Source organism: Schistocerca piceifrons, chromosome 3 (genome assembly GCF_021461385.2).
Source record: "Schistocerca piceifrons isolate TAMUIC-IGC-003096 chromosome 3, iqSchPice1.1, whole genome shotgun sequence".
Lineage (NCBI taxonomy): Eukaryota > Metazoa > Arthropoda > Insecta > Orthoptera > Acrididae > Schistocerca > Schistocerca piceifrons.
In genome coordinates this window covers 710,224,105-710,247,109 of record NC_060140.1, presented here as the reverse complement: position 1 = coordinate 710,247,109, position 23,005 = coordinate 710,224,105, and the positions used below count along the sequence as shown (strand labels likewise).

At 45.7% G+C, this 23,005-nt stretch overlaps 1 protein-coding gene across 1 annotated transcript; it reads right to left on the bottom strand.

Moving 5' to 3' along the window:
- Positions 1 to 396: 396 nt before the first annotated feature.
- Positions 397 to 22,991, bottom strand: LOC124788982 (spore wall protein 2-like). The gene is made up of 3 exons (XM_047256270.1): positions 22,934 to 22,991; positions 15,803 to 16,744; positions 397 to 434 (listed from the first exon to the last, which is right to left on the bottom strand). The coding sequence occupies exons 1-3, from the start codon at positions 22,989 to 22,991 to the stop codon at positions 397 to 399; spliced, it is 1,038 nt and encodes a 345-aa protein (XP_047112226.1).
- Positions 22,992 to 23,005: the final 14 nt, after the last annotated feature.

Genomic DNA, 23,005 nt, shown 5'->3' with positions numbered 1-23,005 from the left:
CTATACATAGCTACGAAAAAAATAAGTTCATACCGGATGGAAGTGGCAAGTACTGGTTGTTATTCTTGGTTCATACCCATGCTAGAGTCTCATCCTCCACTTGCTCCATAGCAACATCTACAACATTGAAGAATATATGCCTCACAACTGAAAACCGTCTAACAGCTATATATTAGGAATGTAGTTATGTTATTGCTGCATGTATGCCTCCAGCAGCCATTCAGTGTCGTTTAGATGCTCTAATGCTGCAAAAGCAAGATAAAAAATTTTCTTCTTGATATTTGAATTCATCAGGAGCTGTTTTCTGAACATGCAAAATATGATTCAGAATTTGGAGAAGTACTTACATGATGATAGAACAACCTCTTCGACTTGCTGGCGACTTTCAGCTTGTAGCTAATATTCTAATTCAGCCAACATTTCGGGAATGAACGCTGCAATATCAAGGAAAAAAACTTATTACCACTTATTACGAGAAAGTATCTCAATCTCGAAAAAATTTGAATAGTTCGCCAGGAAATTTTATAACTGTAGCAATTTGAGCTCCATTTAGTTTTATAAACCCTTACATGGCAATTGCCCCTAGTTTGGCTATTTCCCATCAGCATTGGCACTAGCATAGTTACTGAGTGGCCATTTCATATTGTAAGAATCACACGGACACATACAATCACTGTAAAAGACTGATAATGCTTGTAATGAGGGGTTGCGCTTTATATACTTTCAGACCCCACCCTTTATTTGGGAGGGGATCAATAGGAACTCAGAATCCCATTCCAGCAGGTTATAACTTTCCTTCGTTTTCTTCAGGCAGGCTGAAGTAGGCTTTCTGCATACTTTTGAGGAACACAACGCTGCTATGGAGGAGGAAAAGGAATTGAGGCAAACAGATAGCGGAACCTTCTGAAAAGATATTTTCCTTGCTGCTCAGTGGCTGCACGTGGCTGGAAAACTGGATGCATCTGCTATCTTTAGAAAAACACCCTTTGTTCATTCTGCATTCTCAGTGACAGCTGCATCCCTTGAATTATACATTATTCGTTAGGGCACAGCTGTGGGAAGAAGACGCCAACCTTCGAAACGAACCTATTGTTCGTGGTAGAAGACCATCGTCACATGTCGGGAATTATGGCTTACGTTACTATTCTCTGCCGAGTTCTTTGCATGCTGGCTGCTCTCCAGCACCCTCTGAGGTCCAGCCTGGTGGGAAGGGAAGGCAGGCAGGCTGCTAATATGGGCAAGGGAGGTGAGTCAGTGTGTGTGATCGCCCTAGGCAGATGTTCAACATACCTCACTAGAGAGTTACGAGGGCGCAGTGCATCATGTGCAGCAGCCGACACTGTGTGAAGCAGAGGGCGAGAAGGGATGGAACCCCAAGCACACCACTATGAGAAACGGGGAAGAGTGACATGCAGCTAGTGGCGACTGCACCATGACAAGGCCTATTGACTCTCGAACACTAGTGCTGTGCAGTTACAGTCAGTGAGCTGCTTTCTCGGTACACTCCTGCCTGGCAGCACACCGCTGAACATCTTAATGTGTTTGTGATCACAGTATATGACCTGATCGGAAGTTTAAACAAGAGTATCCCTGTCCTACGAAATGTAAATTATGTCCTCTGCATTGCGTAATTCCCCGATTTCCCGCCCTCTGACTTTTTTTCGGTTTATGCCGCCAACCCCCATTTTATCAATAATTTCCGTTAATATTACGTCCGCGAAATTGACAATTGAAATTCCCGACAAAATCCAAAATTTCCCGCCAATACGGTAGTTGGGGGAGTGTGAGGGTGAGGTGGGGTTGGGTGGGGGAGGGGAGGAAGTGGGGACCCACTTGTTCGCTGGCGAACACACGTCATCAAGGCGTAGGGATAATTAATTGATCAATTTAATTAATTTGCATTTCGATATCGAAATTGGGCTCAGAACCCCCTTACCCTGCTCCTCATGAAGTTATGCGTGGAGCACAGTTGCATGTTTAAGGGCGTGGAATAAGTGCAAGAGGCGTAGCAGCATGTTCATGATTCAAGAGTGATCAGTAGGTATCTGTGAAGCGATTAAGTACGAAACTCTTTTACATTATAAGTTTTCTGACGCAAATTATGTGGAAATCGAAGAACATTGTACACTGTGGCACTGCAGTTATTTGCTCTGACCAGACTTGCTGATTTAGTCTACCGCGGTTTTCCTAAATAATTTCAGGAAAATTGCGGAATGGTTACTTCAAGAGCGCAGTAGACCACGTGCCCTATCCTCGCAAAAGCGTACTTACATATTCTGTATGAGTGTATATTTTCGTTGTATTACGATGTACCCTGTATCATTATGAAATGTTTTATAAATGTAAGGACAATGAAGCTGTAACGCATGAAGTTAAGGGACTTTCATTTGAGTGTGTAGATCACGTAAAAGTGTCTGTGATATACAAAATCACATTCTTTCATATTGTAACACTTGCGTATTGTGAAATACTTGTCTCCTGACTAGGCATTTCCTCGAAACTAGCTACGGAAGAATGGTTCATACAAGAAAAGTGTGGCTGGTTGCAATTGTCGAGTTTATGTTACCTATGTATTACTACTAGCCCGCTCTGCCACTAGCTCGTTCGTCACTAATTTTACTTATCGTGACGTTCAATGGGTGAGGGGGGGGGGGACACTTTCAACGTCCTCGAGGGACGGTGAAATCATTATCTGGTTCCAGATGTTATTTACACATTATCTCCCACTATGTAGTGGAACGAGTCTTTATGTCACGCTAAGGCTGAATAATAGTGTACCGTTTCTCCTTTAGTACTATATTTACGACAGTTTTCGAATAGATAATTGGCGTTTTCATTTACATCGGACTAACACCCCGAATGCCACGTTAAACATGGAGAAGTACTGACAGCTGTCAGTCGTCTGCTTGACAGTGCGTAGGATCGCCTAGAGTTCAACATTTTAGTCTGAGAATTCATCTGGGTATAGTATCCTGCACACACTATCAGGGGAAGAGAGGAGTAATCTACGCTTTTGTCTCGGATTCCAAAGGAGTGAGAAATAATGATGCTAGTGAAAATGGCGAGGCATCAGTCCGAGGTTTTCATATTCGTTTGAATCTTGAGATATTTCTGTAGCACCTTCATTCCCTAACAAATATTTTTTATATCTAAGCGAGAAGTGAAATAATTTTCACAAATTTAGCTTTAAAATACATTAACGTAACGAAATATTTTCATGCCCTATTGCACTCATGTACGAGTTGAATTTCCAGAAACACTGAAACATTTTTATTCTAACCGAGAAATTCAATACCAAATTTCATAGATGTAGACTCATAAATCCTTTAATAATTCTTTAGTGATTATTTTCAAAAGACTTTCACTCACTTTTTTACCCTCTTAGTGGTTGAATTTCCGAAAATGGTGAACCACACAATTTTCACTATGTGACAAACCCAGTACCAGTTTGTGTAGTTCTACCTTCAGAATTCCCTTAATAGCGACGTACTTCCAAAAAGCCTTTCATCACCTATTTCACCCATTTAGGAGTGGCATTTTGACGATCCCTTCTGGAACGTTGCCTACAGCAGAAGACCCACATCTTTTCCCAATTTCCAATTTCTATCAACTGTTTGTGCTGGACGATGAGTCAGTCAGAGCGTTACCTTTCATATACAGAGATTATTCACAAACAAATCTGGAATATGCATGCAACTAAAGGCAACACAAATTGGATAAAGGGGAACATTCGATGACAGCCGTCGCTTTGAGTCGTGACATAAAAAACTTGCAACGAACGTCTCGAAGAGTATATCGGCTTACGTCATGTCGCTATCGACGTGGTGAATGTAATAAAGAGAAAGTTTAGTGTAAAAAAATTTACCACATAACGAAATAAGCGCTTTGAATTATGAATATTGTAATGAATGAAATAAGAACACTATTACAAGGAAATAGGAGTCGAGTACCGCAAAAACACACTATCGTTATACTGTAATGGACGTCGCAACACCCAGCATGTACTGGACAATGTTTCTCGTAAAAACGGAACCTATTCGGAAAATATACTTCAATTACACATACATAAAAGGAATTTACAAATACTGTAGGCATTCTGAGACGTTAGCTAAAATCATAACCGACAGCTATCACTAATTGTTTCAAACTACAAGCACTACCAAATTAAGGACCACACTATCTTTAAGAAATGACAAATTTCGTAAAAAAACTCCAAGTAATTAAACAGTGATGCTCAACGAAAAGTGTCAGGACGGCCATAAAAATAAACTAGAAGCGCACTTTCTGAGTCTAGAACTTCCAGTCTGCTATTGTCAATGACGGCGCCCGCTTTGAGTGATGGGAAGTTAACGAATCACAGATTTTTTGCTTTCCCTTTAAAACTATATTGCATTATATTCATAGCGAAGTATGTCAGAACTGAAACCTCACAAATCCAAAAGTATTCGGAACTAATAACCAAATAAGCGTCACAACCAGCTAACTGAATATCATCAATCGTCAGGGCGCTGTCCTTAACCAATGACAATACTCGTTCGTAAATAACGTGACCTTTTATTTTGTTGTAAGTTTGAACTGAATCACACTGTCCAAACTTCCGATCAAAATCTGAAATAAAAATAGGTTATTACAAAGACGAACATATATCTCGGCGTACGCTATAGGTCGACCAGAGAAATACACTCCTGGAAATGGAAAAAAGAACACATTGACACCGGTGTGTCAGACCCACCATACTTGCTGCGGACACTGCGAGAGGGCTGTACAAGCAATGATCACACGCACGGCACAGCGGGCACACCAGGAACCGCGGTGTTGGCCGTCGAATGGCGCTAGCTGCGCAGCATTTGTGCACCGCCGCCGTCAGTGTCAGCCAGTTTGCCGTGGCATACGGAGCTCCATCGCAGTCTTTAACACTGGTAGCATGCCGCGACAGCGTGGACGTGAGCCGTATGTGCAGTTGACGGACTTTGAGCGAGGGCGTATAGTGGGCATGCGGGAGGCCGGGTGGACGTACCGCCGAATTGCTCAACACGTGGGGCGTGAGGTCTCCACAGTACATCGATGTTGTCGCCAGTGGTCGGCGGAAGGTGCACGTGCCCGTCGACCTGGGACCGGACCGCAGCGACGCACGGATGCACGCCAAGACCGTAGGATCCTACGCAGTGCCGTAGGGGACCGCACCGCCACTTCCCAGCAAATTAGGGACACTGTTGCTCCTGGGGTATCGGCGAGGACCATTCGCAACCGTCTCCATGAAGCTGGGCTACGGTCCCGCACACCGTTAGGCCGTCTTCCGCTCACGCCCCAACATCGTGCAGCCCGCCTCCAGTGGTGTCGCGACAGGCGTGAATGGAGGGACGAATGGAGACGTGTCGTCTTCAGCGATGAGACTCGCTTCTGCCTTGGTGCCAATGATGGTCGTCTGCGTGTTTGGCGCCGTGCAGGTGAGCGCCACAATCAGGACTGCATACGACCGAGGCACACAGGGCCAACACCCAGCATCATGGTGTGGGGAGCGATCTCCTACACTGGCCGTACACCACTGGTGATCGTCGAGGGGACACTGAATAGTGCACGGTACATCCAAACCGTCATCGAACCCATCGTTCTACCATTCCTAGACCGGTAAGGGAACTTGCTGTTCCAACAGGACACTGCACGTCCGCATGTATCCCGTGCCACCCAACGTGCTCTAGAAGGTGTAAGTCAACTACCCTGGCCAGCAAGATCTTCGGATCTGTCTCCCATTGAGCATGTTTGGGACTGGATGAAGCGTCGTCTCACGCGGTCTGCACGTCCAGCACGAACGCTGGTCCAACTGAGGCGCCAGGTGGAAATGGCATGGCAAGCCGTTCCACAGGACTACATCCAGCATCTCTACGATCGTCTCCATGGGAGAATAGCAGCCTGCATTGCTGCGAAAGGTGGATATACACTGTACTAGTGCCGACATTGTGCATGCTCTGTTGCCTGTGTCTATGTGCCTGTGGTTCTGTCAGTGTGATCATGTGATGTATCTGACCCCAGGAATGTGTCAATAAAGTTTCCCCTTCCTGGGACAATGAATTCGCGGTGTTCTTATTTCAATTTCCAGGAGTGTATATTCCGGAAAACGCACTTTCGTGTTGACATTTGTTTCCTTCAACTCACATGTAGATTTTCTCGCATCGTCGAACAAACCTCTAGGTATGCTACAGATGAGTCTCGGTAAATGTTTTATTGGCTTTCACGAATCAACTATTAAATTCCAGCTTAACCTATATCTCGGGCTACGCCACAGTTCAGTGCCTCCACAGACAGCTTATTAGCAGTGGGATTCGTTGGCTTCGCCAACGCAAAACCAGGTAGTCACATTCGAACCGAACCTACATCTGAGGCTAAAGTAGTTCATTATCACATTGTCAAGATGTTCTATTCAGTCACAAGGTAATCACACCTCGGAAAAATACATCTGTAAAGGAAACATTAACAGATTATCAAATACTGCTCTAATTATGTACAAACTGGAACAAATCTTTCTGAATATAAATTTCGGGACTTCTTCCTCAATTTCAAAAAATACATCTTTTCACGCCACCTTTTCAAAACGTACTACAAATTCAAACATCAACCAACAGCAGCACGCAATACAAGAACCACCATACGCCTAGTCCCGTTTAGATGTAACTAGTATGTAAATAAAAAGTACAGCAACAGAATATTTGCCAGTAGTTACAAATAGCAGCTGAATATTCAATAGACTGACAACCAAGAAATCAAAGCTCTGTGAAACCATTGAAAAACTTAACTCTTTAGAACCGAATATGGAACAAAATTAACGAAAGGAAACCGAAACGTTAACCCCAAAAAGCCCCCACCACTTCAAAACATTCAATTAACTTTCTTTGGTACATGTCGGTTGGCTATAATTCTAATATAGTTATTAACATAGGTCCAGTGTGTGCTGTAATTATCTTACGATAGCGGAACTTGGTATATAGGCTTAATTTGGAACACATTCATGCAGGAAAAAGCAGTTCCAGTTTCGACAGCCAGGTGCAAATCTGGAATTGCACAGGATCTCATCGACGTCTCCGGTGCTGATACTGAACAAATTGAGTAAGCGGTGGTTAATAATAAAATGAATATTATGCTTTTCTCACTTGATTGATCTTTTATGCTTATCCATAACATAGGGAAACAGTTCTGTGAGCCTTTCTTGCATTCACAGCGCAGGATTGGCACCTGATGATCAAAATCAGCACTATTTTTTCCAGCGTAAATCTGTTCCACATTTCAATGCATTAAAATGTTTACAAAGTTGCTCTACGATACTATAATTACAGCCCACACGACTCCTTGAGTACCTGTACTTCAGTACTAACTACATGGTGCATTCTTCCCACATCCTCGAGAAAAAAATCAAACACCGATTTTCTGGCTTCATATTCCTCAAAACATACTGACTGGAGCTACGAATTGCTCCTTTTACCCACCCAATAATACTTCAGCCCCCAATACCTTTTGTATCTGTACATGCCGATGTTTTTCTCTAAATTTAACAATGGTTCACAACTAAATGCTTACACCCAAATTCATCTCCTTTTAACTAGCCCACCAGTCTGATATCGACCCATCCGCTGAGGTGTTTTCATTGATTATAACTAAGTGCAGCTCGTCTGGACCTGAAACGACTGCACCCCATGCCGATGTCTCTCTCACTTTTTATTTTGCAAGTTTTGATCATCAATTCCTATAAACCCCCGGCCCACAAATTTTGCCTCTTTTCATCTTAAAATCGGAACAAATTTCCCGGCGAGATGAAACCCGATCGATAACTGTTTTGCGGTCTCACTTTCGTGGATAGAAAGCCAAATATGAGACCTTCAAGTCAGCAAGTAACAGAATTGATTTCATGAATAGCCTTGATTTCTCGAACCAACTTCCAAAAGGAACGGACCGGCAAACACGATGTTTCGAACACCGCCACATACATAAAGCACTGACAACTTTCTTGGAAATCGTTGACAATTTCATATCACAAAGAATACATGAACAATAGTTACGAGGCTGCACTTTCTGCCAAAAGTAATATTCATCGGATCATTCAGTTCATCGAATTTCAAAATAGTCAAGCAAACGTGAGAAACTTTCGGTTCACCGCCTCCGCTTTTTTCACTACAATCAAAATCATGAGCAGAACTAGGCTCAACAACTGCCTCCCTATTTCGCGATGCTACTAATAAATGAAAAACTCTTAAAAATGTCACTTGTAAATAAAGGGCTTCCGTTACTGATAAAGACTAAAAAGTTACTTTCTATGTAAACCAGAGATATAACTATCGAGAGAATTAACGCTACACAAATTTTATTCAAAGTACACACCACAATGTGACGTCACAACAATATTCCTCCAGCACCACGCAAACTAGCCTATACGGTTGCTATCGGTTACTGAAATGTAGTGTAAATGTCAGGCAACGAAACAGGTTTATCACAGAAAGTCATTACCAATTTACAACAGATTGTAAAAAAAAAAAAGGTTTAACATACCGGTTTGATTAATGTTAAGCCGAAATGTATTATATAAAAGTACAGCGACGCATGCTGTTTTGTTAGAAGTTCCCATTCACTAACTATAACGAGCTTTAAAATATTCGTTAGAGTAACAAAACCTTTCCGCCCTGTAATTTATTTTTTTGGCAGTGTCCTGTCTTCGTGTTGCAGATTTTATGACTGATTAGGTCCGGATACACTAAGCACAAAAACAATCACAATAAAGGTGCTAAGATAATAAAAATTTCGAAATAGCTGCTTTCAATGAAGACATGATCGTATTTTTAAGAAGGAAGATTTTTTACATTTTCGTAAATTATGTAACGTAAAATTTACGAACGTAGTATGACTTAGGCTTACGTGACATTCGAAGTTACCACTCAGACATTACTATTACTTTCTGCTTAGCAGCCACGGACGTACTTCTAAAGTAAAAAATTATTTTGCAATATTACCACTTCTAGTACAGTAATTGACAACTTTCCGTTGACGTTCTTGACTAATAGCATACAAATTAATGGTGTTTGAAATCAATTATCAAATCTAAAACTTTTCCTGGTGTAAAGAATTATTATCCCTTTATTCAAACGTGGAACTCGTTAACAGTGGCTTATGATGTCAGACTTACACCTTTCCTTTCCACTGCGTTCCGCGTCGCCGGTAACAGTGAGCCAGATTACGTGACAGTAGCGCCCTCTTTCCTGGCGGCCATTTCGCTTAAGGCCCCTAAACACGCACCAATTTATCGGCCAACCGACCAATTTCTTGGCAGCCTATACACTTCCCAACCGACTGCACTCAGTAATTACAGCGCCGCTGTTTTGTTGTGATTTGTATTACGTTCGTTGAGTTCATATTATACGAGATACCAATTAGGTTTAGCAGAAGCAAAAATTGGGTTTTGCCTTGGTTTTTACAGGTAACATGGCTAAAAAAAGCCGAGAGAAAGCTGAGGGTAAAGCAAAGAAAGAAATTCACCCACATCCTATTACTCAAGGAACTGGGAGCTTACGATTTTCTTAATTATCTAAGAATGAATAAGACATGCATTTTGGAACTGCTGAACATCATGAAAACGTTTGTGATGAAAAAGAATACAGTCATGAGATAGGCTATTAGTTACGTTACGGTTTCTAGCCATTGGCAAAAGTTAAGAAAAACCTCAAATTCAGTGCTGTTATATCCCCATAACTGTATTCTACAATGATTCCTGAAACCTGCATCTTGATTCATAGTTGCCTGAGGAAATACATCATGGTAAAGCAAAATAATTAAAAATAAAATAAGTTCGTGTAAACCTTAGTAATCAGTTTACGAGATCTGTTCAAAAAATTCGGAACTTTGTCCACAAAATTTTTCGGCGCTTGTCTTTTACTTATTGTGTGTGGCCTCTACGCCACAATTGATACACCGCTCTCAACACCGTTTACAATTCCGGAAGCAGTCTTGGTGACACCTCTTCCCGGATCGCGCGAAGAGCCGTCCGCGGATTTTCTTCCATCTCGTCTACCGTTGCAAATCTTCGTCCTTTCAACGGGGTTTTCAACTTCGGAAATAAAAAAAAGTCCGCAGGGGCCAGGTCTGGGGAGTACAGAGGATGAGCCAGCAGAATGATTTCGTTTTTTGTGCAATAGTCACGCACCAACAGGGTACGTGCAAGTACGTTATCGTGATACAAGAGTCATGAATTGTCTCGCCACATTTCAGACTGTTCCCTTCTCACATTTTCACGCACGCGATAGTACCATCGATAAACAATTTGTGTTTGTCCCTGTGGCACGAGTTAATGATGAATTAATCCTTCGTTAAAGAATACATGAGCATCGCTTTGAAATTTGAGCTGACATGACGAGCTTTCTTTGTCCTCGGAAAACCTTTCCTGACCCACTGTGGAGATTGAATCTTGATATCAAAATCATATCCGTAGACCCACGTCTTATCACCATTGATGATTCTCTGAAGAAAAATCCCGTTCTCATTTCCACCATCTGAAAGCTCTTCACAGGTTGCGAGGCGAAGGTCTTCCTGGTCTTGGCTCATGAGCCGTGGGACGAACTTATGGCAACAAGATGCATTTCAGGATGCTGGGCCAGGATTTCATGACACATGATGATGATGATGATGTCCCATACTCCGAGGAGCGTAGGGGACAATATTCGATTGGCACGCACAATTTCGTTGACGTTCCTGTCACGATCGTCGTCGGTAGGCGTCGAAGGGTGTCCGGTCATCCTTAACTTGCGTCCGGCCAATTTTAAACAGCGTGAACCATTCGTAACACAGAGCATGGCTTTAGCACTCGTCACCGTAGGCTTCCTGTATCATTTAGTGCGTCTCTATAAAGGTTTTCTTGAGTTCCACGCAAACGTTAGTGCAGACGCGTTGCTCCTGTAACTCTGCCATCTCGAAATTCGCGACCTATGCGACACAACGTTCTACTCAGTACAGTTCCGAATAATAACTGACAGACATACTCGTACAACAGTGAAACTTCCCGCTACTGCACATTAAACACTGGCGTGTTCAGGGATACGAACCGCATTTCACTCCAAGGGACCATTGGCGCGAAATTATAAATATTCTGGAATTTTTTGAACAGATCTCGTATGTATGTGGGTGAAAAGATGCCCCTGTAAGTTTAAGAAACTCATTTCATATTAGAAGAAGAAAGACTGCAAATGGTAGTTGTGCACATAATCTAGTAAACACAGCAACAGGTTCAAAGGAAATGAAGTGTTTAGAAATTGCTAACTGTTACAAAAAAAGAAAAGAAAAAAGCCAATCTTTGCTTCTTCATAGCAGCAGGCTTAGATATAGCCCAGACTTTCTTTTAAAACTTACAAGAATGAAGAAAATGTATTTCGTCAATAAACCCACTAACTGTCTATAGCCGGCCGGGGTGGCCGAGCGATTGTAGGCGCTACAGTCTGGAACCGCGAGACCGCTACGGTCGCAGGTTCGAATCCTGCCTCGGGCATGGATATGTGTGATGTCCTTAGGTTAGTTAGGTTTAAGTAGTTCTAAGTTCTAGGGGACTGATGACCTGAGAAGTTAAGTCCCATAGTGCTCAGAGCCATTTTGAACTGTCTATATTTCGGGTTTTAGGTTTAACAACCAATATGTATCAGAAATCAAATTTAAGATATAATCTGTCTGTAGTCTATTTCAGAAACCACTATGGATTCGTTAAAAATTTAGAATAGCACTTAATCACGCGCACAGTAACAAAAGACGAACTTTTTTTTTGCGCTCACACGGCACACAGTTCGTTCGGTGGAGTGGTGTGAGGTGCGGGGAGAATGGTCTGTGGGGTGGTCTTATCCGACTGCCATCCGTACAAGAAATGTTAAGCGGTCGGTTGGCTAAATCGCCTACACACGTCCAGTTAGTCGGTCGCTCGGTCGGTTGGTGCGTGTGTAGGGACCTCTATCATTACGCTGGCTTTTGGTATTACAAGATATTATTATTGCTTACGTGCGGACGTTCAGTACTTTGTTACTATGAAATAGCATTACCTGCAGCAAACAGTTTTTAAACGGGACATTTAGGATACTTCTTACACCACATAGTACGCACTGCGCGACAGCAGCGCACCCTGGTGTTCACATCATGCTCTACAGCCTTCGCTGTCTATAAGCTTGAAGGTAAACAAGATTTTCTTTGTAGTCTTGTCGTGGAACGTGACCAATTAAGTCAGTTTATTTAAGCAGTGATTCAACGCTGTAGGTGGTTTACTGTTTCAGTCGTTGTGCATCTTTATTTTTGTGTATTGATATAAATTAAAGTGGAGAAGTGATTTGTGCAATATTATTTATTTGCAGTTAGTCCAAAATGAGTAAAACAAGCTTAGTTGAGCCTGCAGCTGTGGAAGAGAAACTTAATCCTGCTGTCAGCCCAGAGGCATCTGACACTCAAGAGGAATTAGTCCAAAATGTCGTTCCGCAAGACGTGGTAGGCGAGTCCTTCAAAACTTTACAGTTACTGAAGGGATGGCCTCTTGTATTGTTCATTTTGAACAAGGGAGAAGAAACTTATAAATCTGTGAAGCATAGCAGTAAAGTAACTGAAATTGGCCTAAATATTTCCGAGAAAGTGGCGACAGCTGTCACAAATTGCACTGGCAATATAATTCAAAAAATCAAGCCAGTGTTGAAGCTGGTAGATAATCCAGCGAGCGAAGGTCTGGAGCGATTGGAGAAATTCTTTCCTGTTGTCAAAGAATCACCCGAGAAGGTAAGTGTGCGACCAGACACAAGTAAGCATTAAACCTGACAGAAATTCACGTTTAATTCTGTTTCAGATCTACAATAGCGTTGTTGGACGCTTAGTGAGTTTCATTAGCCCAGCAGTAAATACAGCGGTCATAGTAACTGAGGTCGGACGGAAGCAAGTGAAAAGAACTACAAAAACTGTAGTTAAATCCTCTCGCAAGGTGATTGCGCTGGTGGAAAACCGGTTGGCGAGATTTGAGCAATACATGGCTGGAACGAGGCTGGAGATCGGTAAGGTTCAAAAATTCCTGTCATATAACCCACAGTCTTCACGAAGTTTGTGCCTTTAATTCTAGAACTAAAATTTTTAACTTCACCAAATATTACACATTTCATCTCTTGAGAATATTAGGCTTGTATTTTCATTTAACACTTCTTAAATAGTGTGTTCCGGTAGCATAGTAACTTGTTGCTGCGTCGCTTTACACTCCTGCGAATGACAGTGTTAACGCACTGTCATATGATCAAGATTGCATTCAAACAGTGCCAGATCTTACATTGATTGAATGCTTTTTGAGAATGACTAAGTCCGTCAAATTAGTGAGCTTAACGCATTCCAATAGTCCACTTACAGTGGATATCACTATTAGATAAGAATTTTGTTTCGGTAGGAGTCAAATTCTATGTATTTCTTGGTAGGGAAACTCTTTCCAGATAACCGGATGCCAGAGTCATGTGCAGCCTTCATTACAGGCTCGTGGTATGCCATTTTCATCTGTGCTGTATCTAAGCGCGCTCTCTCTCTCTCTCTCTCTCTCTCTCTCTCTCTCTCTTCCCCCCCCCCCCTCCCCTCGCCCCAATTAGGATTCCGATGTGTGCTTTCCTTAAACACTTCTTAAATCTTCAAGAATATAAGTAATTGGGCATTTCACAGCAAAGGATTATTGAAAGTTTGATACGTTCTTTGAACTTCAATTAACACACAAATCAGGGTATTACGGTGGAACAGTAAGCAAGTAGTAGAATTAAGTTTGAATCTGTTCTTACGGCTTGCGCCGTTTTCCGACGGATAGCGGCCGCGAATTCGTGGGTGGTAGCGATGCAAACTTTTCCTCTTCAACGTAGGAGAGTCAGTAACGCCGCTACGTTTTTTTAGTATCTCTAAAAGTTCTGAATTGCTCGCTTGGTAAAGTTAGCCTCCCGTTCTGTCTCACTTTCTTCTAAAATCGCTTCACGGAAAATGACTGATAAAAGGCAAACAGTGCTTTCGCTTTCCGTTTTTTAAATGTGTCGACTCAGTACGTGGTGAGGAGCAAGTGCTCCTATGTCTGAAATTCTTTGGGGCCTCGTTTGTTACTTGGAATTTCAGCCGAAGCGCCTCGAGCAGACTAATGAATCTGAATAGCAGAAACGTTAAGTTGTGCCTCTATGCTGCAGTTATCGCCTTACATTCCATGGCGGAATAGTCGCGCGAGTAAAACAGATACTGTAGTACGTTATGAGTATATACGTTTAAAAGGGGGTCGTTGTAAACAAAGACTAAACCAATGAACTTAAATCCTACAGTGAAATCATTCGGTATGTGGGTGACCATCTATGGGTAGGGCAGTCACCCAAATTCTGGGGACTCTAACCATCTGGGTTCAAACGGCGAATAGAGGGGTTTCTTAGATCAAATGTTGCATACTGTGAACTAAACGTAAACAAACTCTTGACGTATTACAAAAATGAAATGCCTGTTAGGGCTCTACATGTTGAAAGGTAGATTGCTTTTGGGGTTTAGACTATGGACTACCGTCATGCCCCCGTGCAATAAGTGATTAGAATACTGCAAACTGATAGACCCATAGAATCGATTTGGTAGCGCCGCAGGGAGTAACATTAGAACGTTAATTCAATTTTTTTCGTTAGCCTGTTCAATTACAAACAAAGCAGCTATGAAGCAATTTTCACAACTCTGAAGGTTAACATTTCAATCGCATTCTAACGCAGTGAGCGTACGTCATTAGAGGAATGATTTAAATAAACATGGCTTACTAACGTGGCGCCTTCGAATACTAAGCATATCAATGTTAGTAATACTTACTGAGTCAGTTCATGTGCGATCTGCTCAATCCGCATCTAAACAGATTTCACTAAGATGAGTTACAAAACCCATAGCAGTATTACGCGTTTTTTCGCTTTGTATTGCGATAGCGATCTAACGAAATCGCTGCTATTTACCAGTAGTTACGACGGTAGAAACTGGCAAGCGTAATCGAAGATTCCAGTGTACTTGCACTTCACTAACTCTGAGACAAAGCAATTGTAATGTCTCAGCACAAGGTCTCTAACTAAGACCTTCCTGTGTCTGCACCGCATAAGCAGACTGTTGTAGTTTGCACACAATTCACCTGTTTCAAGAAAACTCAATCACGTCATTAAATCTCCAGAAACGGTTAATTTGGCAAGTAAACTGGTTTCCAGTTTCTGTGGGATCGAAGATTCCTTTCGGACTTCGTAGTAAACTATCAAAACGTGTACATAGCTTGAGAATTAAGTGTACTTAAACTTCTGAACGCACCTGTGATAACCCGAAAAATGATTCAGTAATAAGTTTGCCAACCGTAACCTCGTATGTACTGCATAACTAGGCCGGTATCTGCGGAAAAGTAAAGAAAACGCCAGTGCCGGGTCATGGAAGGCCCGCGTCCACAGATTTTTCTCCTCCTGCTGCCCTCTACCCCGCCCTCTTCCTCATTTGTACCTCTCTCTCTCTCTCTCTCTCTCTCTCTCTCTCTCTCTCTCTCTCTCTCTCTGTGTCGCCCCCTCCTCCCTCCCCCTCACCCCCCCTGCGGGTCCGGGGATTAGAATAGGCCCGAGGTATTCCTGCCTGTCGTAAGAGGCGAGTAAAAGGAGTCCCTCCCCCTCAGGGGGGTAGTTGGCGCCTGCGTCCGGAGACGGACGGTTCCACGACCTCTATTTGCAGTCATTTTTGATTTTTCACTTCCCGTTTCTTCCTTCCTTTGGTTGGTTCCTTTCTTTGCTCTTCTCCACCTCACTGTCTTCCTTACTCTTTCCCTTGCCTTCTCCCTCCTTGCCTTCTCCCTCCTTGCCTTCTCCCTCCTTGCCTTCTCCCTCCTTGCCTTCTCCCTCCTTGCCTTCTCCCTCCTTGCCTTCTCCCTCCTTGCCTTCTCCCTCCTTGCCTTCTCCCTCCTTGCCTTCTCCCTCCTTGCCTTCTCCCTCCTTGCCTTCTCCCTCCTTGCCTTCTCCCTCCTTGCCTTCTCCCTCCTTGCCTTCTCCCTCCTTGCCTTCTCCCTCCTTGCCTTCTCCCTCCTTGCCTTCTCCCTCCTTGCCTTCTCCCTCCTTGCCTTCTCCCTCCTTGCCTTCTCCCTCCTTGCCTTCTCCCTCCTTGCCTTCTCCCTCCTTGCCTTCTCCCTCCTTGCCTTCTCCCTCCTTGCCTTCTCCCTCCTTGCCTTCTCCCTCCTTGCCTTCTCCCTCCTTGCCTTCTCCCTCCTTGCCTTCTCCCTCCTTGCCTTCTCCCTCCTTGCCTTCTCCCTCCTTGCCTTCTCCCTCCTTGCCTTCTCCCTCCTTGCCTTCTCCCTCCTTGCCTTCTCCCTCCTTGCCTTCTCCCTCCTTGCCTTCTCCCTCCTTGCCTTCTCCCTCCTTGCCTTCTCCCTCCTTGCCTTCTCCCTCCTTGCCTTCTCCCTCCTTGCCTTCTCCCTCCTTGCCTTCTCCCTCCTTGCCTTCTCCCTCCTTGCCTTCTCCCTCCTTGCCTTCTCCCTCCTTGCCTTCTCCCTCCTTGCCTTCTCCCTCCTTGCCTTCTCCCTCCTTGCCTTCTCCCTCCTTGCCTTCTCCCTCCTTGCCTTCTCCCTCCTTGCCTTCTCCCTCCTTGCCTTCTCCCTCCTTGCCTTCTCCCTCCTTGCCTTCTCCCTCCTTGCCTTCTCCCTCCTTGCCTTCTCCCTCCTTGCCTTCTCCCTCCTTGCCTTCTCCCTCCTTGCCTTCTCCCTCCTTGCCTTCTCCCTCCTTGCCTTCTCCCTCCTTGCCTTCTCCCTCCTTGCCTTCTCCCTCCTTGCCTTCTCCCTCCTTGCCTCGGCGTTCGAGACAGTCTGTCCTCTCTCTCCCTCTCTCTTCTTTTTCCTCTTCTTCCTTCCTCCCTGTGCGCGCCTGAAGGCTGACCCACGCGTTCGCACGCATAGCCGGTGACGGGGTAACGCGTAATTCCCCACCCTGGGTAGACATGTAGGGCACGCACGTACCCCCTGGTAAAGGCCAGGCCCAGGGAGGGGTTGCGTAATGGTACCTTATTACTAGAAACTGAGAGCGCCTTTCAGGCACAAAAACTGCTTCGGGCCACACTCCTGTACACGTTCCTTGTCCGGGTGGAGGCTCACCGAACTTTGAATTCGTCCCGTGGTGTGGTCTATACTAGATCCCTCGACGGATTGACTGACGAGGAGATTCAATCTTTCCTCGCTGAGCAGAGCGTGACGGCTGTCCATAGGGTCATGAAAAAGGTCAACAATGACCTTGTACCGACCCGGACACTTCTTTTGACCTTCGATAGTGTTAAGCTGCCATCGCGCATCAAGGCGGGCTAAGAGGTTTTCTGTTCGCCCCTATGTCCCGACACCTGCGCGCTGCTACCAATGTCAGCGTTTCAATCACACTCGACAGTCTTGTTCCAATGCGGCTAAATGTCACTTGTGGCAGGGATGCCCATGAGGGTGACTGTCCACTTCCGTCTCCTTGTTGTGTGAACTGTCAGGGTGACCCTGCCGCATCCTCCCGCGACTGTCCTGTCTATAAGGAAGAACGCTGTATCCAAGAAATTCGGGTCAAAGAGAAACTGTCCACCTCGGCTGCTCGCAAGCTATTGGCTAGTAGGAAGCCCACGCTGCTTCCAGCGGGGAAATACAGTACTGCCCTCGCCTCTCCTAGGACTACCAGGGAGGTGGCAACCCAGACATGCGATGTGACCTTCAGCACCACGGTCGTCGGTTCGGCCAGTGCTAAGATCGCACGGTCGACGTCTCCTCTTCCTCCCATCACCCCACAGACACCAGCCCATTCATCAGCTTCTGCTAAGACAAAGACCCCGAAGTCAGATGCACGGGCCTTCAAGAAGGAACCGTCCCGTGCAGACTTCTTACGTACCTCTACCTCCCAGCCTTCGACCGGTACTTCCACCAAACGACCTTCCAAGAAGGCTCATAGTAAGCACAGATCTCCTTCTCCGCCACGGCGCATTTCTTCTCCTGCGCCACCCAGCGGTTGCCGCCCCAGGCCGTCATCCGTTTCGCCTGGCCGCACCGCTGGTAGCCGAACATCTGGCCGTTCACCGGCGGAGGAAGCTCCCCCTCCCGGCCATCTTCCCAAGATGGCCGATGAACCTATAGACCCAATGGACGATGACTGTCCGCCTACTGATAGCGGCGGCAGTGCTCGCTGGAAGCCAGGCCCTCAGCGGCCTTCGAGGTGACCCCTTCTTTCGTCTTCCTTTTCTTCTTACGATGGCACTTATTCACTGGAATATTCGTAGCATTCGCTCCAACCGAGAGGACTTGAAGTTGCTGCTCCGCTTGCACCGTCCGCTCGTCGTAGCCCTCCAGGAAACGAAGCTACGCCCATGCGATCAAATTGCCATGGCACACTACACCTCTGTGCGTTTTGACCTACCCCCTGTGGTAGGTATCCCGGCTCATGGAGGGGTTATGTTGCTGGTCTGGGATGATATTTACTACGATCCCATCACGTTGCACACCGGCCTGCAGGCAGTTGCCATCCGCATTACTCCCCCCACTTTCACATTTTCCATCTGTACCTTTCACACTCCGTCGTCTGCCGTTACCAGGGCAGACATGATGCAACTTACTGCTCAGCTACCTGCACCATTTTTGTTAACTGGAGACTTCAATGCCGACCATCCCCTTTGGGGCTCTCCAGCATCCTGCCCGAGGGGCTCCCTGTTAGCAGACCTTTTCAACCAGCTCAATCTTGTCTGCCTCAATACTGGCGCCCCTACTTTTCTTTCGGACACATCTCACACCTATTCCCATTTAGACCTCTCTATATGTACTCCCCAACTTGCATGCCAGTTTGAGTGGTATGCACTTTCTAATACATATTCGAGCGACCACTTCCCGTGTCTTATCCATCTCCTGCAGCATACCCCCTCTCCGTGCTCATCTAGTTGGACAATCTCCAAAGCAGACTGGGGGCTCTTCTCTTCCAGGGCGACCTTTCAGGATCAAACGTTCACAAGCTGCGATCGTCAGGTCGCACACCTCACGGAAGTCATTCTCACTGCTGCTGAATATTCCATCCCTCACCCTACTTCTTCTCCACGTTGTGTACCGGTCCCATGGTGGACCGCAGCATGTAGAGACGCTTTACGTGCTCGTCGACGTGCTTTACGCACCTTTAAACGCCACCCTACAGTGGCGAATTGTATCAATTATAAAAAATTACGTGCACAGGGTCGTATTATTAAAGAAAGCAAGAAAGCCAGCTGGGCTGCTTTCACAAGCACCTTCAACAGTTTTACTCCTTCTGTTGTCTGGGGTAGCTTGCGCCGGCTATCTGGCACTAAGGTCCACTCACCAGTTTCTGGCTTGACGGTCGCGAATGACGTCCTTGTGGCCCCTGAGGCTGTCTCCAATGCCTTCGGCCGCTTTTTCGCAGAGGTTTCGAGCTCCGCTCATTACCACCCTGCCTTCCTCCCCCGCAAACAGGCAGAGGAGGCTAGGCCACCTAACTTCCGCTCCTCGAATCGTGAAAGTTATAATGCCCCATTCACCATGCGGGAACTCGAAAACGCACTTGCCCGGTCACGGTCCTCCGCTCCAGGGCCTGATTCTATTCACATTCAGATGCTGAAGAACCTTTCTCCTGCAGGTAAAGGTTTTCTTCTTCGTACTTACAATCGCATCTGGATTGAGGGACATGTTCCCGCATGCTGGCGCGAGTCTATTGTTGTCCCGATTCCTAAGCCGGGGAAGGACAAGCACTTGCCCTCCAGTTATCGACCCATCTCGCTTACCAGCTGTGTCTGTAAAGTGATGGAGCGAATGGTTAACTCTAGATTGGTTTGGCTGCTCGAGTCTCGACGCCTACTTACCAATGTACAATGTGGATTTCGTAGGCGCCGCTCTGCTGTTGACCATCTAGTTACCTTGTCGACCTTCATTATGAATAACTTCTTGCGGAAGCGCCCGACCGCGGCTGTGTTCTTTGATTTGGAGAAGGCTTACGACACCTGTTGGAGGGCGGGCATTCTCCGCACCATGCTTACATGGGGCCTTCGCGGTCGCCTCCCTCTTTTTATTCGTTCCTTTTTAATGGATCGACAGTTCAGGGTACGTGTGGGTTCTGTCCTGTCAGACACCTTTCGCCAGGAGAATGGGGTGCCACAGGGCTCAGTTTTGAGCGTCGCTCTCTTCGCCATAGCGATCAATCCAATAATGGATTGCCTCCCAGCTGATGTATCAGGCTCCCTTTTCGTGGACGATTTTACCATCTATTGCAGCGCGCAGCGTACGTGTTTCCTGGAGCGCCGTCTTCAGCGTTCTCTTCGCCGTCTTTACTCCTGGAGTGTCGCCAATGGCTTCCGTTTTTCTGCTGAGAAGACGGTCTGTATTAACTTCTGGCGCTACAAAGAGTTTCTCCCACCGTCCTTACGACTCGGTCCCGTTGCTCTCCCATTCGTGGAGACAACAAAATGTTTAGGTCTTACATTTGACAGGAAACTTAGTTGGTCTCCACATGTCATATTTGGCTGCCCGTTGTACGCGTTCTCTAAATGTCCTCCGTGTTCTCAGTGGCATGTCGTGGGGAGCGGATCGAACCGTCCTACTTCGCCTATATCGGTCGATCGTCCGCTCCAAGCTGGATTATGGGAGCTTCGTATACTCCTCTGCACGGCCATCCATCTTACGCCGCCTCAACTCCATACAACATCGGGGTTTACGACTTGCGATCGGAGCGTTTTATACTAGTCCCGTCGAGAGTCTTCATGCTGACGCTGGTGAGTTGCCACTCACCTACCGGCGCGATATATTGCTTTGTCGGTATGCCTGTCGGCTACTGGCAATGCCCGACCACCCGTCTTATCGTTCCTTATTTGATGACTCGCTCGACCGTCAGTACGGGTTGTATGTCTCTCCCCTGCTACCCCCTGGAGTTCGCTTTCGTCGCCTCCTTCAACACCTTAATTTTTCACTCCCTGCAACCTTTCGAGTGGGCGAGAGCCTCACGCCACCTTGGCTCCAGGCTCAGGTTCGCGTCCACCTTGACCTCTGCTCGCTCCCGAAGGAGGTTACCCCCGGTTCAGTCTACCACTCCCGTTTTGTCGAACTTCGTTCGAAGTTCATTAATATGACATTCATTTATACAGATGGCTCTAAGACCAAAGACGGGGTCGGGTGTTCTTTTATTGTCGGGGCACAAAGTTTCAAATACCGGCTCCTTGGCCATTGTTCGGTCTTCACAGCTGAGCTCTTTGCCATCTACCAGGCTGTTCTTTACATCTGCCGCCACCGACATTCTGCATATGTCATCTGCTCCGATTCCCTGAGCGCTATCCAGAGCCTCAGTGATCCATACCCGGTTCACCCTTTCGTGCACCGGATCCAACGCTCTCTTCAGCAGCTGGTGGACGTCGGTCCTCCGGTTAGCTTTATGTGGGTTCCTGGCCATGTTGGTATCCCTGGGAACGAAGCTGCAGATGTCGCGGCCAAGGCTGCGGTCCTCCAGCCTCGGACAGCTTCTTGTTGTGTCCCTTCGTCAGATTGTAGCAGGGTCATTTGTCGGCGCATTTTATCGCTGTGGCATGCCGATTGGGCTGCACTTAGACAACAAGCTTCGGGCCTTGAAACCTCTTCCCGTGGCTCGGACGTCCTCCTCACGCCCTTCTCGGCGGGAGGAGGTAGTTTTGGCCCGGTTACGTATTGGACACTGCCGGTTCAGCCATAGCCATCTGCTGACGGCTGCGCCGGCGCCGTTCTGCCCATGTGGGCAATTGCTGACGGTCCGCCACATTTTAACGTCCTGTCCGGATTTTAACACACTGCGTCTCGATCTTGGCCTGCCATGTACTCTAGAAGCCATTTTAGCGGATGACCCACGAGCAGCTGCTCGCGTTCTTCATTTTATCAATTTGACAACCCTCTCTAAGGACATTTGATTATGCTGTTTCTTTTTTTAATCCTATACCTGTCAGTCTGTCTTTTATCGTGTTTTCCGTTTCGTTGCTGTTTTAAACTTGACTCGCGGTGCATTCCTAACGTAGTCTGGGCGCTAATGACCGTTGAAGTTGTGCGCCCTAAAACCACAAAAAAAAAAATCCCTCCCCCCTCGCCACAATTTCATTACTTCCAGTACCGGCATTTAATTTCTCATTCGAACAAGCAAGCTTTTCCTGCTACAGCTACAACTGTTGCCACTAGTTTCCTAATTCTTCTATTCATGTGATACAATGGAAAGTAACTTGGTGGAGAATGAACTTCCCTCAGTTCACTTGCCTCCGCAACAGATTAGTTGCCTGAAGCAAAAAGATATGCTTACCCTACAAACATTAAGCAAGAAAGGCGTTGACTCAGAGCCCTGTTACTGCTGCTTCCTACTTGGAGGTGGTTGAGGAAATCTAACATAAATTTTCTACTGGAAGTGGTAGGTAAAAAGCTTTGTGCGTAGACACAAGGGTACTGGTTTTAGACAAAAATGTTTACACTTCTACGTGTTTAGATAGGCAGTCGGCTTGCCTGTTAAATGAGTTAAATGTAGAGTTTGTAGACAATATGAGCTTACTATCTATCTAGAGAATTGTAAGAACGTGGCATTGTTACAGAAATATTTCACTGTCCCATTATCTTCATTAATATCACGATCTTCAAAGTCACAGTATAATCGAATTACGGGTGCAGAATTTGTAGTAATTGGTTCTGAATTTCCGGACTTCACCGTGTATAACGATCAATTGTTGGTTCAGCTGGTTCTCCCGTGATAGCGTCTTACACGCACAACGCTTACTTTATCTGTATCTTAACTTAAACGTGCTGAGACATGACTTCAGCTGTTGGTCACGTCTACTTCAATGTATCTTAATTTCGCTGTAAGTCAGTATATGTTTACATGTCACATATTTTTCGTACATAATTCGGTATTCCTCGATCTGCCTTTCAGTGTTCGCGATCTCGCCTTCTAACGCTTGTACACACAGTGGTATTTAAATGGTTTCACTTCTAGAGTGTCCGATGAGCTCATTCCTGTACTACACC

What these genes read in the sequence shown, in the direction of transcription:
- LOC124788982 (XM_047256270.1), bottom strand. Translation starts at nt 22,991, where the DNA reads ATGAGCTCATCGGACACTCTAGAAGTGAAACCATTTAAATACCACTGT. An exon ending in ATACCACTGTGTGTACAAGC is followed by an intron (nt 16,745 to 22,933) that starts GTTAGAAGGCGA and finishes AGGAGGGAGAAG; the next exon opens with GCAAGGAGGGAGAAGGCAAG. An exon ending in GGGAGAAGGCAAGGGAAAGA is followed by an intron (nt 435 to 15,802) that starts GTAAGGAAGACA and finishes TTGATATTGCAG; the next exon opens with CGTTCATTCCCGAAATGTTG.